The 15,808-nt window shown below is 45.3% G+C and overlaps 1 protein-coding gene across 2 annotated transcripts in view; it reads right to left on the bottom strand.

Moving 5' to 3' along the window:
• MYO3B (myosin IIIB) overlaps window positions 1-15,808 on the bottom strand; it is a 294,124-nt gene that overhangs the window by 227,983 nt on the left and 50,333 nt on the right. For both annotated transcript variants that reach the window (XM_079981556.1, XM_079981555.1), the window contains 3 exons: window positions 14,302-14,406; window positions 13,913-14,012; window positions 4,373-4,449 (listed from right to left, as the gene is read on the bottom strand). In XM_079981556.1, the coding sequence (XP_079837682.1) occupies window positions 4,373-4,449; window positions 13,913-14,012; window positions 14,302-14,406 (282 nt within the window). The remainder of the gene's footprint in view (window positions 1-4,372; window positions 4,450-13,912; window positions 14,013-14,301; window positions 14,407-15,808) is intronic.

Consider the following 15,808-nt stretch of genomic DNA (forward strand, 5'->3'; position numbering starts at 1 on the left):
CGAACACTGCTAGGTTGGCAGGATCAGGAACCGAGCAACGGGAGCTCACCCCATCATGGGGATTCGAACCGCCAGCCTTCTGATCGGCAAGTCCTAGGCTCTGTGGCTTAACCCACAGCACCACATGCTTTTCCTTAGGACGTCCCTATTTTCACTGGAGAAAAGTTGGAGGGTATGGAGTTATCCAACCCCCAAGCTGTCTGAAGGCAGTCCTTTAAAGGGAAGGGTTTTTTATGTTTGATGTTTTATTATGTTTTCATATATTTTGGAAGCTGCCCAGAATTCTGGGGCAACCCAATAAGACGTGTGGGGTATAAATAGTAAAATTATCATTATGGAATGGGATGTCCCTGTTTTCATCGGAGAAATGTTGGAGGGTATGCGAGTCCTCTCCCCTTTCTCTCAGGGGCTCTTATACAAACAACGGTTTATCTGAAGCAATGCCACCCACTTCCCAAACCAAACATGACTCCGTTCTGCAAAAGTACCAGCAAACTGGGAGAGGAGTGAATCTGCAAAATTATAGTTACAGCGAGACACTGCCTAGTGAGCATTAAATTTGCCTTCTGTGTTATAAATGGGACATGTATACAATCTTTCCTTACTGCAGAGAAACTGTCTTCCCCCATTCCAACAATCTGCATGTGCACAATGACTTTCAGATGCCTTTGAGCCATCAAAAAACCAAATGGATTTTGTACTTTATTTGTCTAAATGTGCATCTTTCCCCTAGAATTTGGCCGACATAAACTCTCCCTCTTATTTAAATGGTACTCGGGCAGAGAACAAAACGTCCGTCCGGATCAGGGAAGCTAATGTTAGCTAAATAGGAAGTAAAGAAACCTCAAGCTATTAAGCTGGGACTGACCTTGAGCCCTGTGATGCGGCCCACTGAACAGCAAATAGGAGATGCTGGAGGGGAGAAAAGGGAAAAGCCAAGCAAGGCCCTTTTTTAGACTGTTTGTATGCATTGGGCGTGATGTTTATTTCCAATGAATTATAAAACCGAGCTTGCTGTTTCCAATTACTGTACATAGAATCCTGCCACTTTTGCTAGGCATTTGCTTTTTTCATTGAAAGGTATTTAAAGCCTTTTAATTAAAGCTGCCCGGCACATTACAGTTGCAGCGTCATTTTGAACGTAAGATGGATATTGAAAGTTATCATTTAAATAGATCCATCAAAAGAAATATGTTTTGATTAGATAAGAAGTTTTGCTTTAAAGCAGCAGCCGGAGCTTCCAGCTGGGAAGGCTAGTTCAACAGGACATTTCTAGAATGCCATTGAAGATTACATTGTTTTTCAGTAAGAACGTTATTTTTGAAATCCCGAAAGATCCGCCTTATTTTTTAATCCATGCAGTTTAAAAATAAAAAGTTGTATTAAAATGCATTCGGATATTTGCTGCTCACTCATTTATTGCTTCTTGTGTACAGGCAATAAGTGTTTCACACAGGGGTGGCATTCTTGACCCCTGTGCACATCAGTGGAGCGCTAACAAGTAAATAATAATAATTAATAAGTAATAATAATAATAAATTATATACACACTGCCCATCTGGCTGGGTTTCCCCAGTCACTGGCAGCTCCCAACAGAATATGAAAAACACGATAAAACATAAAACATTAAAAACTTCCCTAAACAGGGCTGCCTTCAGATGTCTTCTGAAAGTCAGGTAGTTGTTTATTTCCTTGACATCTGATGGGAGGGCGTTCCACAGGGCAGGCGCCACTACCAAGAAGGCCCTCCGCCTGGTTCCCTATAACCTCACTTCTCGCAGTGAGGGAACCGCCAGAAGGCCCTCGGAGCTGGAACTCAATGTCCGGGCTGAACAATGGAGGTGGCAATGCTCTTTCAGGTATACTGGGCTGAGGCCATTTCGGGCTGTAAAGGTCAGCACCAACATTGAATCATGCTCGAAAACGTACTGGAACCAATGTAGGTCTTTCAGGACAGGTGTTATATGTAAATAGGTCCTTGTTTCAATCAAGTACAGGGGGATCAGTCCATCTCTGGTCCTTTTCCCTCTTGACATATTGATTCCATCCAATTTTGTGGAAACTTTTTTTTTCTTTTTAACAAAACTCCAAAAAAACCCAAAAACCTTTACATTCACAATAGTATACATTTCATATTCATTTCTGTATGTTTTCCCCAAAATATCAATTCCCTATGCATTTTCCCTTAAATATTCATGCATTGCATTGCCACCCAAAATATTCATTTTAATACATGTTTCTGAGCCGAGAAGTGCACTGGAAAATTCAAAGAAGTGTGCAGCGGATGTAGAATGACAGACCAGGCAGAGGTTGTTTGTGTGGTGTTTAAAATGAGGTGCTACTTGTGTTGAACATTGCATAGGCCCTGGTGTCGCATTTATTCTGGGTCTAAATGTTTTAAAGGGACCAGGTGCATCTCTCACCATCCTCCTCTTACAGAATAGCCCACTTTGTTCTGTGTTGAGTGACAGGCTCAGCAGGAAGAAGGCAAGTCTTCAGTGGCACCCTGGACAGCTCCATGTATGGCTCCGCAAGAGCAATGCTCAAATGTTGTTTCAGCGGCAGTCACCCTCAGACTGACCCTTAAAAAGGTGTTGCTGCATCATTTCAGTAGCTAGTTCTATCTTGCATGAGTGGAACCTTTTGATTTAAAGGGGACAAGTCTACTTTAGCAGCCATTGACCCAATGGAGGAGGTATAAATGTGTCTCTCCTTGGGCTCTGAGTCTTAAGAGTCAGAGGAAGAAGAAGAGTTTGGATTTGATATCCCGCTATATCACTACCCTAAGGAGTCTCAAAGCGGCTAACATTCTCCTTTCCCTTCCTCCCCCACAACAAACACTCTGTGAGGTGAGTGGGGCTGAGAGACTTCAGAGAAGTGTGACTGGCCCAAGGTCACCCAGTAGCTGCATGTGGAGGAGCGGGGAAGCAAACCCAGTTCACCAGATTACGAGTCCACTGCTCTTAACCACTACACCACACTGGCTCTACAATGTGACTTCCTAAGGCTAGAGATGTACTGGAACAATAGAACACTCTGGACCAGGTACTTCTGCTGCAGTTTTCTTTCTCCTAATCTGAATTCCTGACCTCCTCCCCTAAAGGGGGGGGGGGAATCTGACTCTATTGCCATGACACTGACACATTCATGACACTCACCATATGAGTTCACTGTTGGAGGGAGTGTTGCCAGATTAAAGAAACTGTAAAGGGAAAGGGAAAGGGACCCCTAACCATTAGGTCCAGTCGTGACCGACTCTGGCGCTCATCTCGCTTTATTGGCCAAGGGAGCCGGCGTACAGCTTCCAGGTCATGTGGTCAGCATGACTAAGCCGCTTCTGGCGAACCAGAGCAGCGCACGGAAACGCCGTTTACCTTCCCGCTGGAGCGGTACCTATTTATCTACTTGCATTTTGATGTGCTTTCGAACTGCTAGGTTGGCAAGAGCAAGGACCAAGCAATGGGAGCTCACCCCGTCGTGGGGATTCGAACCGCCAACCTTCTGATCAACAAGTCCTAGGCTGTGTGGTTCAACCAACAGAGCCACCTGCATCCCTAGAGAAACTGTAGCATTTAACAAATTCCTCTGATGACCTGCTATAGAATCAGGTTGCATGTAAAGCAGATTCAGTGGGAAACTGCCATTCACCATAGATGTGGGTTCAAACTTTGCTGCCCTGTTTTTGGCACATAACTTCGGTCACCTCAACTAAGTCCCAATCTTCTTACTCGGCTTATTCTTAAAGATGGATGGCTAGTATCCTATATATAAAGGGGGTTTGAGAATTCAGATCACATGTATCTCAAAGCCCTGAAATCTTAAAACTGGCTTTTTATTTTTGTATTTAATATAACTTATGTTCTACTTGGGGGACGCGGGTGGCGCTGTGGGTTAAAGCCTCAATGCCTAGGGCTTGCCGATCGAAAGGTCGGTGGTTCGAATCCCCGCGGCGGGGTGCGCTCCCGTTGCTCGGTCCCAGCGCCTGCCAACCTAGCAGTTCGAAAGCACACCCAGGTGCAAGTAGATAAATAGGGACCGCTTACTGGCGGGAAGGTAAACAGCGTTTCTGTGTGCTGCGCTGGCTCGCCAGATGCAGCTTGTCACGCTGGCCACGTGACCCGGAAGTGTCTCCGGACAGCGCTGGCCCCTGGCCTCTTAAGTGAGATGGGCGCACAACCCCAGAGTCTGTCAAGACTGGCCCGTACGGGCAGGGGTACCTTTACCTTTACCTTTATGTTCTACTTGATTGTCAAAAACACACACACCAAAAGAACAAATAACACGATAATGAAATTAGCAGTTTAAAAAAAGCAGTTCAAAGCAGCTATTTAATAGAAATAAGCGTACACACAATAAGCAAACTATAGCTCACCTCAGGAGCCATCCAAAATGGGGTTCCAACTGATGTGTTTCTCCTCAGCCTCGTGCTGGTAAGCTGTGCAGAAACACCTGTAATGATAAAATGCATTCCAAATATTGGCACAATAGCATTCCTTTTTGAAAACTGATCCTTATTGCCCTTTCAATACAATGCCAAAGAGGGCAATCAAGGTCATTAGATTTATACAATTCCCCCCACTAAGGGGTGACTTTATGCAAGTCAGGCAGTTCTAAAGTCGGTGCATTTTGGAATTGCCTAGCCAAGATGTCATTCCCAGAATCAATTGAGGCTTCTGTTTGAATAGAATCAATCACCTTCTATGGTGGCGCATCTCTGCCATTTGGACAGATGTCAAGCAAATTACATTTGAGATTGGCAGATCATTTGGCTCAAAGTACACCATATATATATATATAAAGGTAAAGGACCCCTGGATGGTTAAGTCCAGTCAAAGGCGACTATGGGGTTGCGGCGCTCATCTCGCTTTCAGGCCGAGGGAGCCAGCGTTTGTCCACAGACAGCTTTCCAGGTCATGTGGCCAGAATGACTAAACAACCTCTGGTGCAACAGGATACCGTGACAGAAACCAGAGTGCATGGAAAAGCTGTTTACCTTCCCACCGCAGCAGTGTCTATTTATCTACTTGCACTGGCATGCTTTCAAACTGCTAGGTTGGCAGGAGCTGGGACCGAGCAACGGGTGCTCACTCTGTCATGCGGATTTGAACCACCGACCTTCTGATCAGCAAGTCCAAGAGGCTCAGTGGTTTAGACCACAGCGCCACCCGCTCCCTTTTTACATTATATTGCAGCTGTGGAAATCACGATGGGTCCCTCTAATAATAATAATAATAATAATATTTTTTTATTTCTACCCCGCCCTCCCCAGCCAAGGCCGGGCTCAGAGCGGCTTACAAGCAAAATAAAAACAAGATGAATGATGACAACTTAAAAACAAAAATAAAACACAACATTAAAATAATGGAACATTAAAATATTAAAATGTGGTGTCTTATTGCAGATGTTTTTATTGACACATTCATAGTGCATTAGTGATGGATTTATTCTGCTTTAGTTTGATCTGCAATATAGTTATCCCCCCCCCCATTCATGTGCAATCGACACATGCACAACCGTGTACAGTGGTACCTCAGGTTACAGGCGCTTCAGGTTACAGACTCCGCTAACCCAGAAATAGTACCTCGGGTTAAGAACTTTACTTCAGGATGAGAACAGAAATCGCGCGGCGGTGGCAGCGGGAGGCCACATTAGCTAAAGTGGTGTTTCAGGTTAAGAACAGTTTCAGTTTAAGAACGGACCTCCAGAACGAATTAAGTACTTAACCCGCAGTACCACTGTATATGCATAGTGCCAGGAAATCATTCCATTCAAACCCGGAAATGGGAGGAGAGAGCTCATGTCTTGCGAGTGCACTCTTTTTGGAGCCCGAAGAGGACATCAGTGAGGGAACCCTGAAGCAACCTGCAGGCTCATTGTGGCTTTGTTTACACTGCTCAGTCTCCCCGCCTAACAGCTGATCTGCAGGGCTGTGTGGAGAGAGTCTCTTCCTTTAAATTCCGAGGAGTTCATCTCAGTGAAGACCTTACTTGGAAAATCAATACAACCCAGGTGGTTAAGAAGGCCCAACAGAGACTCCATCCCTGTACTGCGAAAGAACGATGCTGATCAACATTTGATGATCTCCTTCTACCGGTCCACAATAGAAAGTGTCCTTTCATACTGCATCACGGTGTGGTACGCTGGTTTGACATCAACTGATAGGAAGTGCCTACAGAGGGTGGTGAATACAGCACAAAATATTATGGGCTGTCCCATGAATTCGCTGGATGACATAGCGGAAGAACGTTGCCTCAGGAGAGTGAGGAAAATTCTCAGGGATGATTCACACCCTGGACGGCACTTTCTTGATCTCCTGCCCTCAGGCAGAAGATATAGAAGCATGATTAGTCTCACCAACAGGGTAAAAAACAGCTTCTGTGTGTGGGCTGTTAGGCTGCTGAATGAAAAGATAACAACAGGGCAACTGACTTTCGGGTTTGGTGGGTTTGTGCCAGTAAATGAGGGGAATTAAGACTAAGAGAGCTGAGTGGGAGGTGCTCGTGTAATCTCACTGTATACAAGTTGTACAAGCGACAATAAAGTATTTCAATTTCAATTTCAAGAGCAGCAGCAGCAGGAGTTGCTTTTCCACTTATCCCCCAGCCTCCTGCCAGCCCCAGAGCTTCAATGTCAGTTGTGGATATTTTTTACATACGGCATTTTGGGTATGGATTGAAGAGAGAGTGGTGGAGAGGGCGTTTAAAGGGTGCTCCCCACTTTACACAACTTCACTTACGCACACAGGGGCCTGGAACATAACCACTGCATAAATCGCCTGTACTCCTCCAATGCAACCATGTTATTGCTGCCCTGAGGCACTTTAACACAACAAAAGCAGGAAAATTATGGGATTTCAGGAGGATATCCACTGACTGGAAATGAAGCAGGTTGACCACCTCAAAATGCTTGTATTGGAAGTAGAATCACAAGTAATAGCATCGTAAGCACAAATCATGGTAAATGTGCAATAAAAAGGATGTCTGGGGGAGCCTAATCTCCACCTGTATTTGGGAACTGAAGACCTTATAGAGTCATCCAACAAAGAACAAATTATGTACTATAAGAGTGATAACTCAGAGAAGTTCGGAGTAATTTGGCAACCATTTACAGAATTTTTCACTAACTGAATATTGATCTCTGTAGTCCTCGCCCATGTGCAAAAATTTCCTTTTATGTAATTTGCTGTAGATCGCCTAGAATCTGTATTCAATTTTAAAATGGCTCTCTTGGGCTTAATAGCATGTATTGATCACAACCAAAAGTGACAAGTATATAAGAGTAAACAGGTATTCAGAAGTCATGTCTGCATCGGACTTAAACTAGAGTTAAAGGCCTTTCCCTTTCCTTGGGAATGGTAGTTTTCAAAGGGGAAGGTGGGGACCACCCCCCCCCAAACAGAATTTTCAGCACCTTGACCAAATTACAACCCCCAGGATTCATTGGGGAGAGCAGAGACAAATCAGTGTGTGAAACCAATAGGGTGTATTCAATGGTGGTTTTGTGCTGGGGGAAAGTGGGCCACCCTGTTTTCAACTTAACCAGGCTATATGGGGTGTTAGCGGAGGGGTAGTACCTCTGGCGGGAGACACACCATACACCTTCTGGGGTAGTTTTGCATCTTTGGTCCCCAACCCTGCATTCAGCTAACACCTGTGGCTCCTAGAAGCTGTTTGCATGTGACAGCAGCCACACCCTGGAATGGCTTCCACTGGCTGGCTAAACCAGGTGAGGGTAGCTAATGGGTCTCAAACTCTCAGTGAGTTAGGGACTTGCCCTGTACATGAAGACAGACTCTGGTGGATTGAGTGGACAAGACCAACGGTGGGTCCAATGGTCAAGAAGGCGCTTTCTGCACGTGCTGTAGAGAGAGGGGAGGCTTGTCAACCTGGGAGGGTAGCCCATCTATGGGTCCGCCTTTCCTGGCATGCCCCACAGAGGACCTTAAGGTCCATGAATAACCATAGTTTAGAGGTCCCGGGCCCTAAGGAAGTCAGACTATCCTCCACCAGGGCCAGGGCCTTTTCAGTGATGGCTCTGACCTGGTGGAATGCTCTGTCCCATGAGACTAGGGCCCTTCAGGATTTAACCTCCTTCCATCGGGCCTATAAGACAGAGCTATTCCACCTGGCCTTTAATTTGAATTCAGCCTGATCTTTGATTTCCCTTCTCTTCCCTCACCTTCCCCTTTTATGAAGATCACCCGCTCTGAGATCCCACAGCTAATTCTCTCCTGGCCTCCTTGCTGGCCCAAGTAGGACCAATTTAGCCAGCTAGCCCTGGGGATTATCTAATGCTTATTTCCCCTAAATTGATTTTTGAATTTTGAATTTTATTGTTATTCATGTTTTTATACTGTATTATATGCTGCTTTTATAATTAAGTGTTTTAAATTGGTTGTTAGCTGCCCTGAGCCCGATTTTTGAACCAAGAAGGGAGGGGCATAAATAAATTATTATTATTATTATTATTATTATTATTATTATTATTATTATCTAGTAGAAGAACTCTGATCTGAAACCTTTGCTGCCTTGTGGGATATCTTCAGGAGAAGAAAAGGCTAAGGAGTAAACCCTACACAAAGCTGGAGTGGAGTCCCTAGGACAGTTGGACGGTGCCTTGCATATCTCCTTCTGGCAGCAACTCCTGCAGCCAAGCTGGTACCAAACATATTGCTCTGCTTTCCTTTGGACCACATCAGTGAGACCAAGCTGGGGCTGTCATGTGGACAGCCCAGGGCCTCCATACACACTGCCCAGGCTTGCACCCTGGGGAGGTCACTTCAGTGCTCCTAACACAGCCATTTGACTTCACCTCCATCGTCTCTCAAGAAAAATGAATGCCAACAACAACAAGGTAACCTCACCATTTTTCAGGGTATCATTTAGGGAGTATGGGGGAAGCATTTTCTCTGACCTCTGTTGCAGACCAGATGTAATATCAGGAGCACCTGTATTTCTACCTACCAGGTTCTTCCTGCTGCACATTCCTTTGCATGTTTATTCAGAAGTAAGTTCATAAGTTCCACTGAGTTCAACAGGCCTTACACTCAGTTTAGTGGCCACAGGAATGCAGTGAAAGCCATTATTGTTTTGAATCGTATAATCATAATTGTATATATACTTGAGGTATAAAGATGAAATAGAACGGCTACAAATGCTCTGGAAAATACATGCTTTCATTTTGCTATGCTTTGTTGTTTTGCAATTCAATCTTGAATATATCAAAGAGCAGGAGAGACATTTGGATATACCGTATTTTTCGCTCTATAAGATGCACCAGACCATAAGACGCACCTAGTTTTTGGAGGACGAAAACAAGAAAAAAATCTTCTGAATCCCAGAAGCCAGAACAGCAAGAGTGATCTCTGCACAGCGATCCCTCTTGCTGTTCTGGCTTCTGGATAGCTGTGCAGCCTGCGTTTGCTCCATAAGATGCACACACATTTCCCCTTACTTTTTAGGAGGGAAAAGGTGCTTCTTATAGAGCGCAAAATACGGTACTTTGTACCTTCCTAAGAATTTTGGCCACTGCGTAAGTGCAAACACACTGAAATCTGAAATTGTACCTGTGTCATTCTGTGGACTAAATGGACAGCGCTTAGGTTTCCTCCAGTTTCAAAATGGGTTTGGAATGCAGGTAGATTTCATCTTAGCAAACACATTACATTTTGTGCCATCAAATATTTTGCAAGGTGTTTTTTTTGAGATGTCAGAAATGTATGTCAAAGGATCAGACAAAAAGCCACCTAAACTTATGGCTCTCTCATCCAACTCTTCTCTCACTAAAGCACAGCCAGAGTTGACAGCATCAATCGTTTGCCATTCTTGTTCTATTTTGGATTTTATATCCCACTGTGGGAGTGCAACATGGTGATTATGTGCAAAATATTGAAAAATGCTACTCAACCAATATTGTTCCCTTTTTTTTACTTCCTCCCTCCGATGTGCTCTTTTCTTTTGGCATTGACGGGTTATTTCCTGCAGCTCAAGCAAGCTGCTGGTGCTAATTATTGTCCCGGGAAGACAGCATCGGATAAAATGTGATTTCCACCCCTTACCCTTTAGATGCCAATGAGACTACTCAATAAGCTGTTGCTTTAGTTTAGTTGTTTGCCCAATTGGCTCCTCAAAACTGTGTGTTTCAACTACTCATCAATAATGAATTTCTGCACCTCCCTGCAATAAACAGGCATCTGCTCTCACATTCCTTGCACAAAGCAATCACAGAGCCTTTGCTCTTAAAATAAATTCAGCTACTTTGGAAGTACCAGGGAATTAGCACTTATTGAAGTGCCAGATGGGATGTATATAAAGGAGTTTATTCTGCTTGGCGATTGCTGCCCAGTAGGGTGGTTTTTGAGAAGCCACATTTACATACTGAAAGGTTCCCCCCCCCCAAAAAAAAATAGATTGTGGTTTCATAGAATCATAGCATTCTGGAGTTGGAAGGTACCGTATTTTTCGCTCTATAAGACGCACCAGACCACAAGACACACCTAGTTTTTGGAGGAGAAAAGAAAGTAAAAAAAAATTCTGAATCTCAGAAGCCAGAACAACAAGAGGGATTGCTGCACAGCAAAAGCAGTGATTCCTCTTGCTGTTCTGGCTTCTGGGATAGCTTCACAGCCTGCACTCGCTCCATAAGACGCACACACATTTCCCCTTACTTTTTAAGAGGGAAAAAGTGAGTCTTATAGAGCAAAAAATACGGTACCTTCTAGTGTAGCCCCCTGCAATACAGGGAATCAAACCTGAAACCTTGGCATTATCGTTGCCACACTCTAACCAACTGAGCTACTGACCTGATGTGAATTACTTTTCTGTCTTGTTCTGTTGGCTCAGTGTTTTCCAAACTTTGGTCTCCAGCTTTTTTTTTTTTTTTTTTACTGCAGTTCTCATCAGCCCTGACCACTGGTCCTGATAGCTAGGAATGATGGGACTTGTAGTCCAAAGACAGCTGGAGACTCCAGTATGGGAAACCCTGTGTTTGCTGGTTAACTCTCCCAACTCAGTATTATGCATGTTTATTCACTTCTTTATATTATTGCTGTAACCCTCTGGACAGGAATTGGGGTGGGGTGGGGCGAGTGAGTGTGGAGGTTTATTGCAAAATCCCCAGATAGGCAATACCTTTATAGGAGCAACCAAAAATGCCACAAGGTTGTGAGCAAGCTACACCAGATGTTAGACGTAAAAATAGAAGGGGTTGGGAGAACAGAGGGGAAACACACCATTGCCCAGCTATCTGATTTGTTTCTCCTGCCTGCAATCACATCAAACTCCATCAAATTCTATGAAGCTATCTTCTGCACATGTGCAATGAACATCTGTACTGCACACACCTCTGCCTAAGTGTGGCCTCCATTTTCAAATTCAATAGAAGATGGTTTGAGGGCAAATGCACCATATAGGAGTATTTCTCAAGAAGCTACAAGATAAAGATGGGTTGTTGCTGATGTCATGTGTAAAAAGGTAAAGGTAAAAGGACCCCTGGCCGTTAACTCCAGTCACAGACGACTCTGGGGTTGTGGCGCTCATCTTGCTTTACTGGCCAAGGGAGCCGGCATACAGCTTCTGGGTCATGTAGCCAGCATGACTAAGCCGCTTCTGGCGAACCAGAGCAGCGCACGGAAACACCGTTTACCTTCCCGCCAGAGTGGTACCTATTTATCTACTTGCACTTTGACGTGCTTTTGAACTGCTAGGTTGGCAGGAGCAGGGACCGAGCAATGGCAGATCACCCCATGCAGGGATTTGAACTGCCGACCTTCTGATTGGCAAGTCCTAGGCTTTGTGGTTTAACCCCCAGCGCCACCTGCCTCCTACCCGTGTCATGTGTACCTGGCTTCAAACACCAGCAGTGGAAGCACATTGGAGCAAGACTAACGAGTAATGTGTGCATAGCCTGTGTCCCAAGATGGCGATTGCGAACTGATTGCGTTAGTTGCTGCTAGGCGCTTGCAAGTACAGTGGTACCTCGGGTTACATACGCTTCAGGTTACATACGCTTCAGGTTACAGACTACGCTAACCCAGAAATATTACCTCGGGTTAAGAACTTTGCTTCAGGATGAGAACAGAAATTGTGCTCCGGCGACGCAGCAGCAGCAGGAGGCCCCATTAGCTAAAGTGGTGCTTCAGGTTAAGAACAGTTTCAGGTTAAGTACGGACCTCCGGAACGAATTAAGTACTTAACCTGAGGTACCACTGTATGGGGTGATGGGAGGAAGATGCAATGTGCTGACCCCACATAAAACTTGGCTGCGTGAGTCACATCTGCCTCATCTCTTTTTATTATTGCTATCGTTATTACTTGAATTAGCATCCTCCTCAAGAAATTAGCAAGCTTATTCAGAAGTCTACTGCAAAACCCACTTCCTCCCATCTCTCTTTAATCCTTTTATGGAGGCTTCCAATTTTTAGTCACACTCATATCTTACAGCTGTAATTGCAAATTAAATGGATCTGTTAGCTTTTGGACCCAGAGGACCACTTCAGCTTCTGCCGAGAGTGAATAAATATGCTAAAGGCTAGTCAAAACTGTTTTAGAAAGAACAGTGCCTTATTTTCATATGGAAAAGATAATATTTAAAATCTAGAGATTTCCTCTTTGCCTTCGCTGCACTGGGGAAAAAAGAGCCTCTCCCCAATATTATTTCTGTGAACAAATGCTCTGATCTGAATGCAGCATGAGGGAGAAGCATCTGAATGCAACATGAGGGAGAAGCATGGCCTGATTCCTGGCCTGATTCGATTGCTAGGGCTGAACACATATAGATAGCCCAAATCAGGTAACTGGTGTGAGTCCTGATCCCACCACCGACACAAAAAACCTGGTTGTTACTATTGACAATTCATTGAGCAAGATATGGGCACGTAGCCACAGCTGGTGTGCTTCGGATCAGGACCAGAGTTTTCCCTCTCTTCCTTCCAAACTGTTTTGTAATTTCTGGGGGTTCCATCAGAGCAGGTAATTTTAACACTCCTAATGTTTGGGGAGGCAGTCCTGCCATCTTTCTGCCAGACTCCGCGGGGAGAGAAAACGCCCCCAATTTATCCTTCCCATCAGCTCAGGAGCGATCTGGCTGGTTCATCCCTCAAACAGCAGCTTCTGCCTTCTCCAAGCTTCTCCTCTGCCTCCTCCCTCCCATGACTCCATCCAAGACTTATAAGCCACTGGGAGGAGGCTGGGAGCTTGTTTGACCTGATTGCTGGTCAGGCTTCCTGCGAGTAACCCGATAGACTAGCAGCTTCTTCCTCCTCTTCCCCATACCTGAGAACACAGGAGGCTGCCTTATTGTTATGTGCTGAGTTGAATAGGATCCAAAATGCAGCAGTCTGATTGGTCCTAGAACCATAGGATTCAGAATGCAGCAGCCTGATTGGTCCTAGAACAATAGGCTCCAGATTGCAGCAGTCCGATTGGTCCACAGGAGCCACCCAATCCAGCTCCAGGTGGAAGTGAATCCGCAACCTGATTGGCCTACAGGAGAATCCCAGAATTAGCCAATCACATGGGGCCCATTGTGTAAATAACGTATATAAAGCAGACATTCTGGGGGAACTTCCATTCCTCCTCACCACTATGAGCTGAACATAGAGCATGAAATCCACTCTCGACTCTGAGTATATTTCACTTATAGTGAGCAGACCTTTGGGTGCAGCTCCAGGATTTCAAACGAGGCCTACTGGGAGATTCTAGATATCAAACCTGGGCACTCTTGCCTGCAAAGCGTGAGCTCTGCTGCCTCTGAGCTACGACCCCTTCCCTAGCATTGCTACGTTCGTGCATTTTGTGCCTTCTCATTTCAAGATTCCACTCCGAAAGAACACTCAGGTGAAGAGACTTCTCTGCCTTCCCATGCAGTCTAAAAACCCAGACACCCTGGTCTAAAGAAAGAAGCTGTTCATTACCAAAGTCAACAAGCTTGACTCCTCCTTCTGTCGTCAGGAGAATGTTGTTCCCCTTGACGTCACGGTGAATGATCCGGTTGTTGTGTAAGTGCTGAAGACCCTGGTGCCAAAAAAAAAAGGAGGAGGAGGAGGAGGAGGGGAGGGGAGAGAGAGAAGATGCTAACTCCCATTTTGAAATGTAATTTCCCAAATTTTAGGGAGGGCAATCAAAACAATCTGCATGCACACTGTTAGATGGATCACATCCTGCAAACAGACCCCCCCCCACTGCTGCTATAACAAAATCCGCGTTTTACTGTCAGCCACGCCATCATTTATAAATAGAAAATGTCATCAGTTGGGTAAATTGCACCCTCTGCTGTCATTAGAAGCTTAATGAACATCCTTACCAGGAGAGCGCCGTATAAGATGTACGAGATTATAGCTTCATCCAACTGCTGGCCACACTTCAGCAAGCCTTTGACGAGGTCTGTGACAGAACCTCCGTTGCACAGCTGCAAAAAGCGGGTGGAAGAGAAGCAGAGCAAGACCCCCTGTTAGTCACTCAACAGACCTGTTTAGCTTGCAGATGTCTGCTTTCATGGATCAAGTAACAATATATACAAATAATAATAATAATAATAATAATAATAATAATAATAATAATAATTTATTTATATCCCACCCTCTCCAGCCGAAGCCGGGCTCGGGGTGGCTAACAACAATAAAATAATACAACATTCTAAAATCATTTCATTATAAAATTAATTCAAATCAAATTGATGGCAACCATTGGGCTAGAGTTCTGTGAAGATTGCCAAAGGAGGGAGTCAGGCTGTGCCCTGGCCAAAGGCCTGGTGGAACAGCTCTGTCTTGCAGGCCCTGCGGAAAGATGTCAAGTCCTGCAGGGCCCTTGTCTCTTGTGACAGAGCGTTCCACCAGGTTGGAGCCGCAGCCGAAAAAGCCCTGGCTCTAGTTGAGGCCAGCCTAACCTCTCTGTGGCCTGGGACCTTCAAGGTGTTTTTATTTGAAGACCGTAAGTTCCTCTGTGGGGCATACCAGGAGAGGCGGTCCCGTAGGTACAAGGGTCCTAGGCCGTATAGGGCTTTAAAGGTTAAAACCAGCACCTTAAACCTGATCCTGGACTCCACCGGGAGCCAGTGCAGCTGGTATAGCACTGGGTGAATGTGATCTCGCAGCGAGGACCCCGTAAGGAATCTTGCTGTGGCATTCTGCACCCGCTGGAGTTTCTGGGTCAGTCTCAAGGGCAGCCCCACGTAGAGCGAGTTACAATAATCCAGTCTGGAGGTGACCGTCGCGTGGATCACAGTGGCTAGGTCAGGGCGAGATAGGTAAGGAGCCAACTGCTTAGCTTGGCGGAGATGAAAAAATGCTGCAAGAGATTCGACGCTGGGCTGTAAGCTCATGGAACTGTGAGGAGAATCAGAACTTACAGGGTTAAACAGTTCTGAGTGACGTCTCACATTCTGAGGCGTGGCTATGTTCACATACGGGAATGTTTCTCTCTGTGTGTGTTTTCTTTCGCTTTTGACTGAGAAGTGTAAGGATGCCAGCCAATTCGCCGGGCTGATTTATGATATTTTTCTACTCATTAAAGACTATTGGAGATAAGAGAAAAGCCTGCATTCAGTTTGATTTATTTTCCACACACAGCAACAGTTTTTCCTTGCTGCGTAAACTCTGCTAGGACTAAGCTAAGAGAGCTGAAGTTGCTTTGATCGGCACGGACGGCCAGTGGCGCAGCAGGGAACGTGCCGGACGCCATTTTGACCCAGGAAGGTGACCGTCTGGAGGTGACCGTCGTGTGGATCCCAGTGGCTAGGTCAGGGCGAGATAGGTAAGGAGCCAACTGCTTAGCTTGGCGGAGATGAAAAAATGCCGCAAGAGATTCGACGC

Source organism: Podarcis cretensis (genome assembly GCF_951804945.1).
Source record: "Podarcis cretensis genome assembly, chromosome: 1".
Lineage (NCBI taxonomy): Eukaryota > Metazoa > Chordata > Lepidosauria > Squamata > Lacertidae > Podarcis > Podarcis cretensis.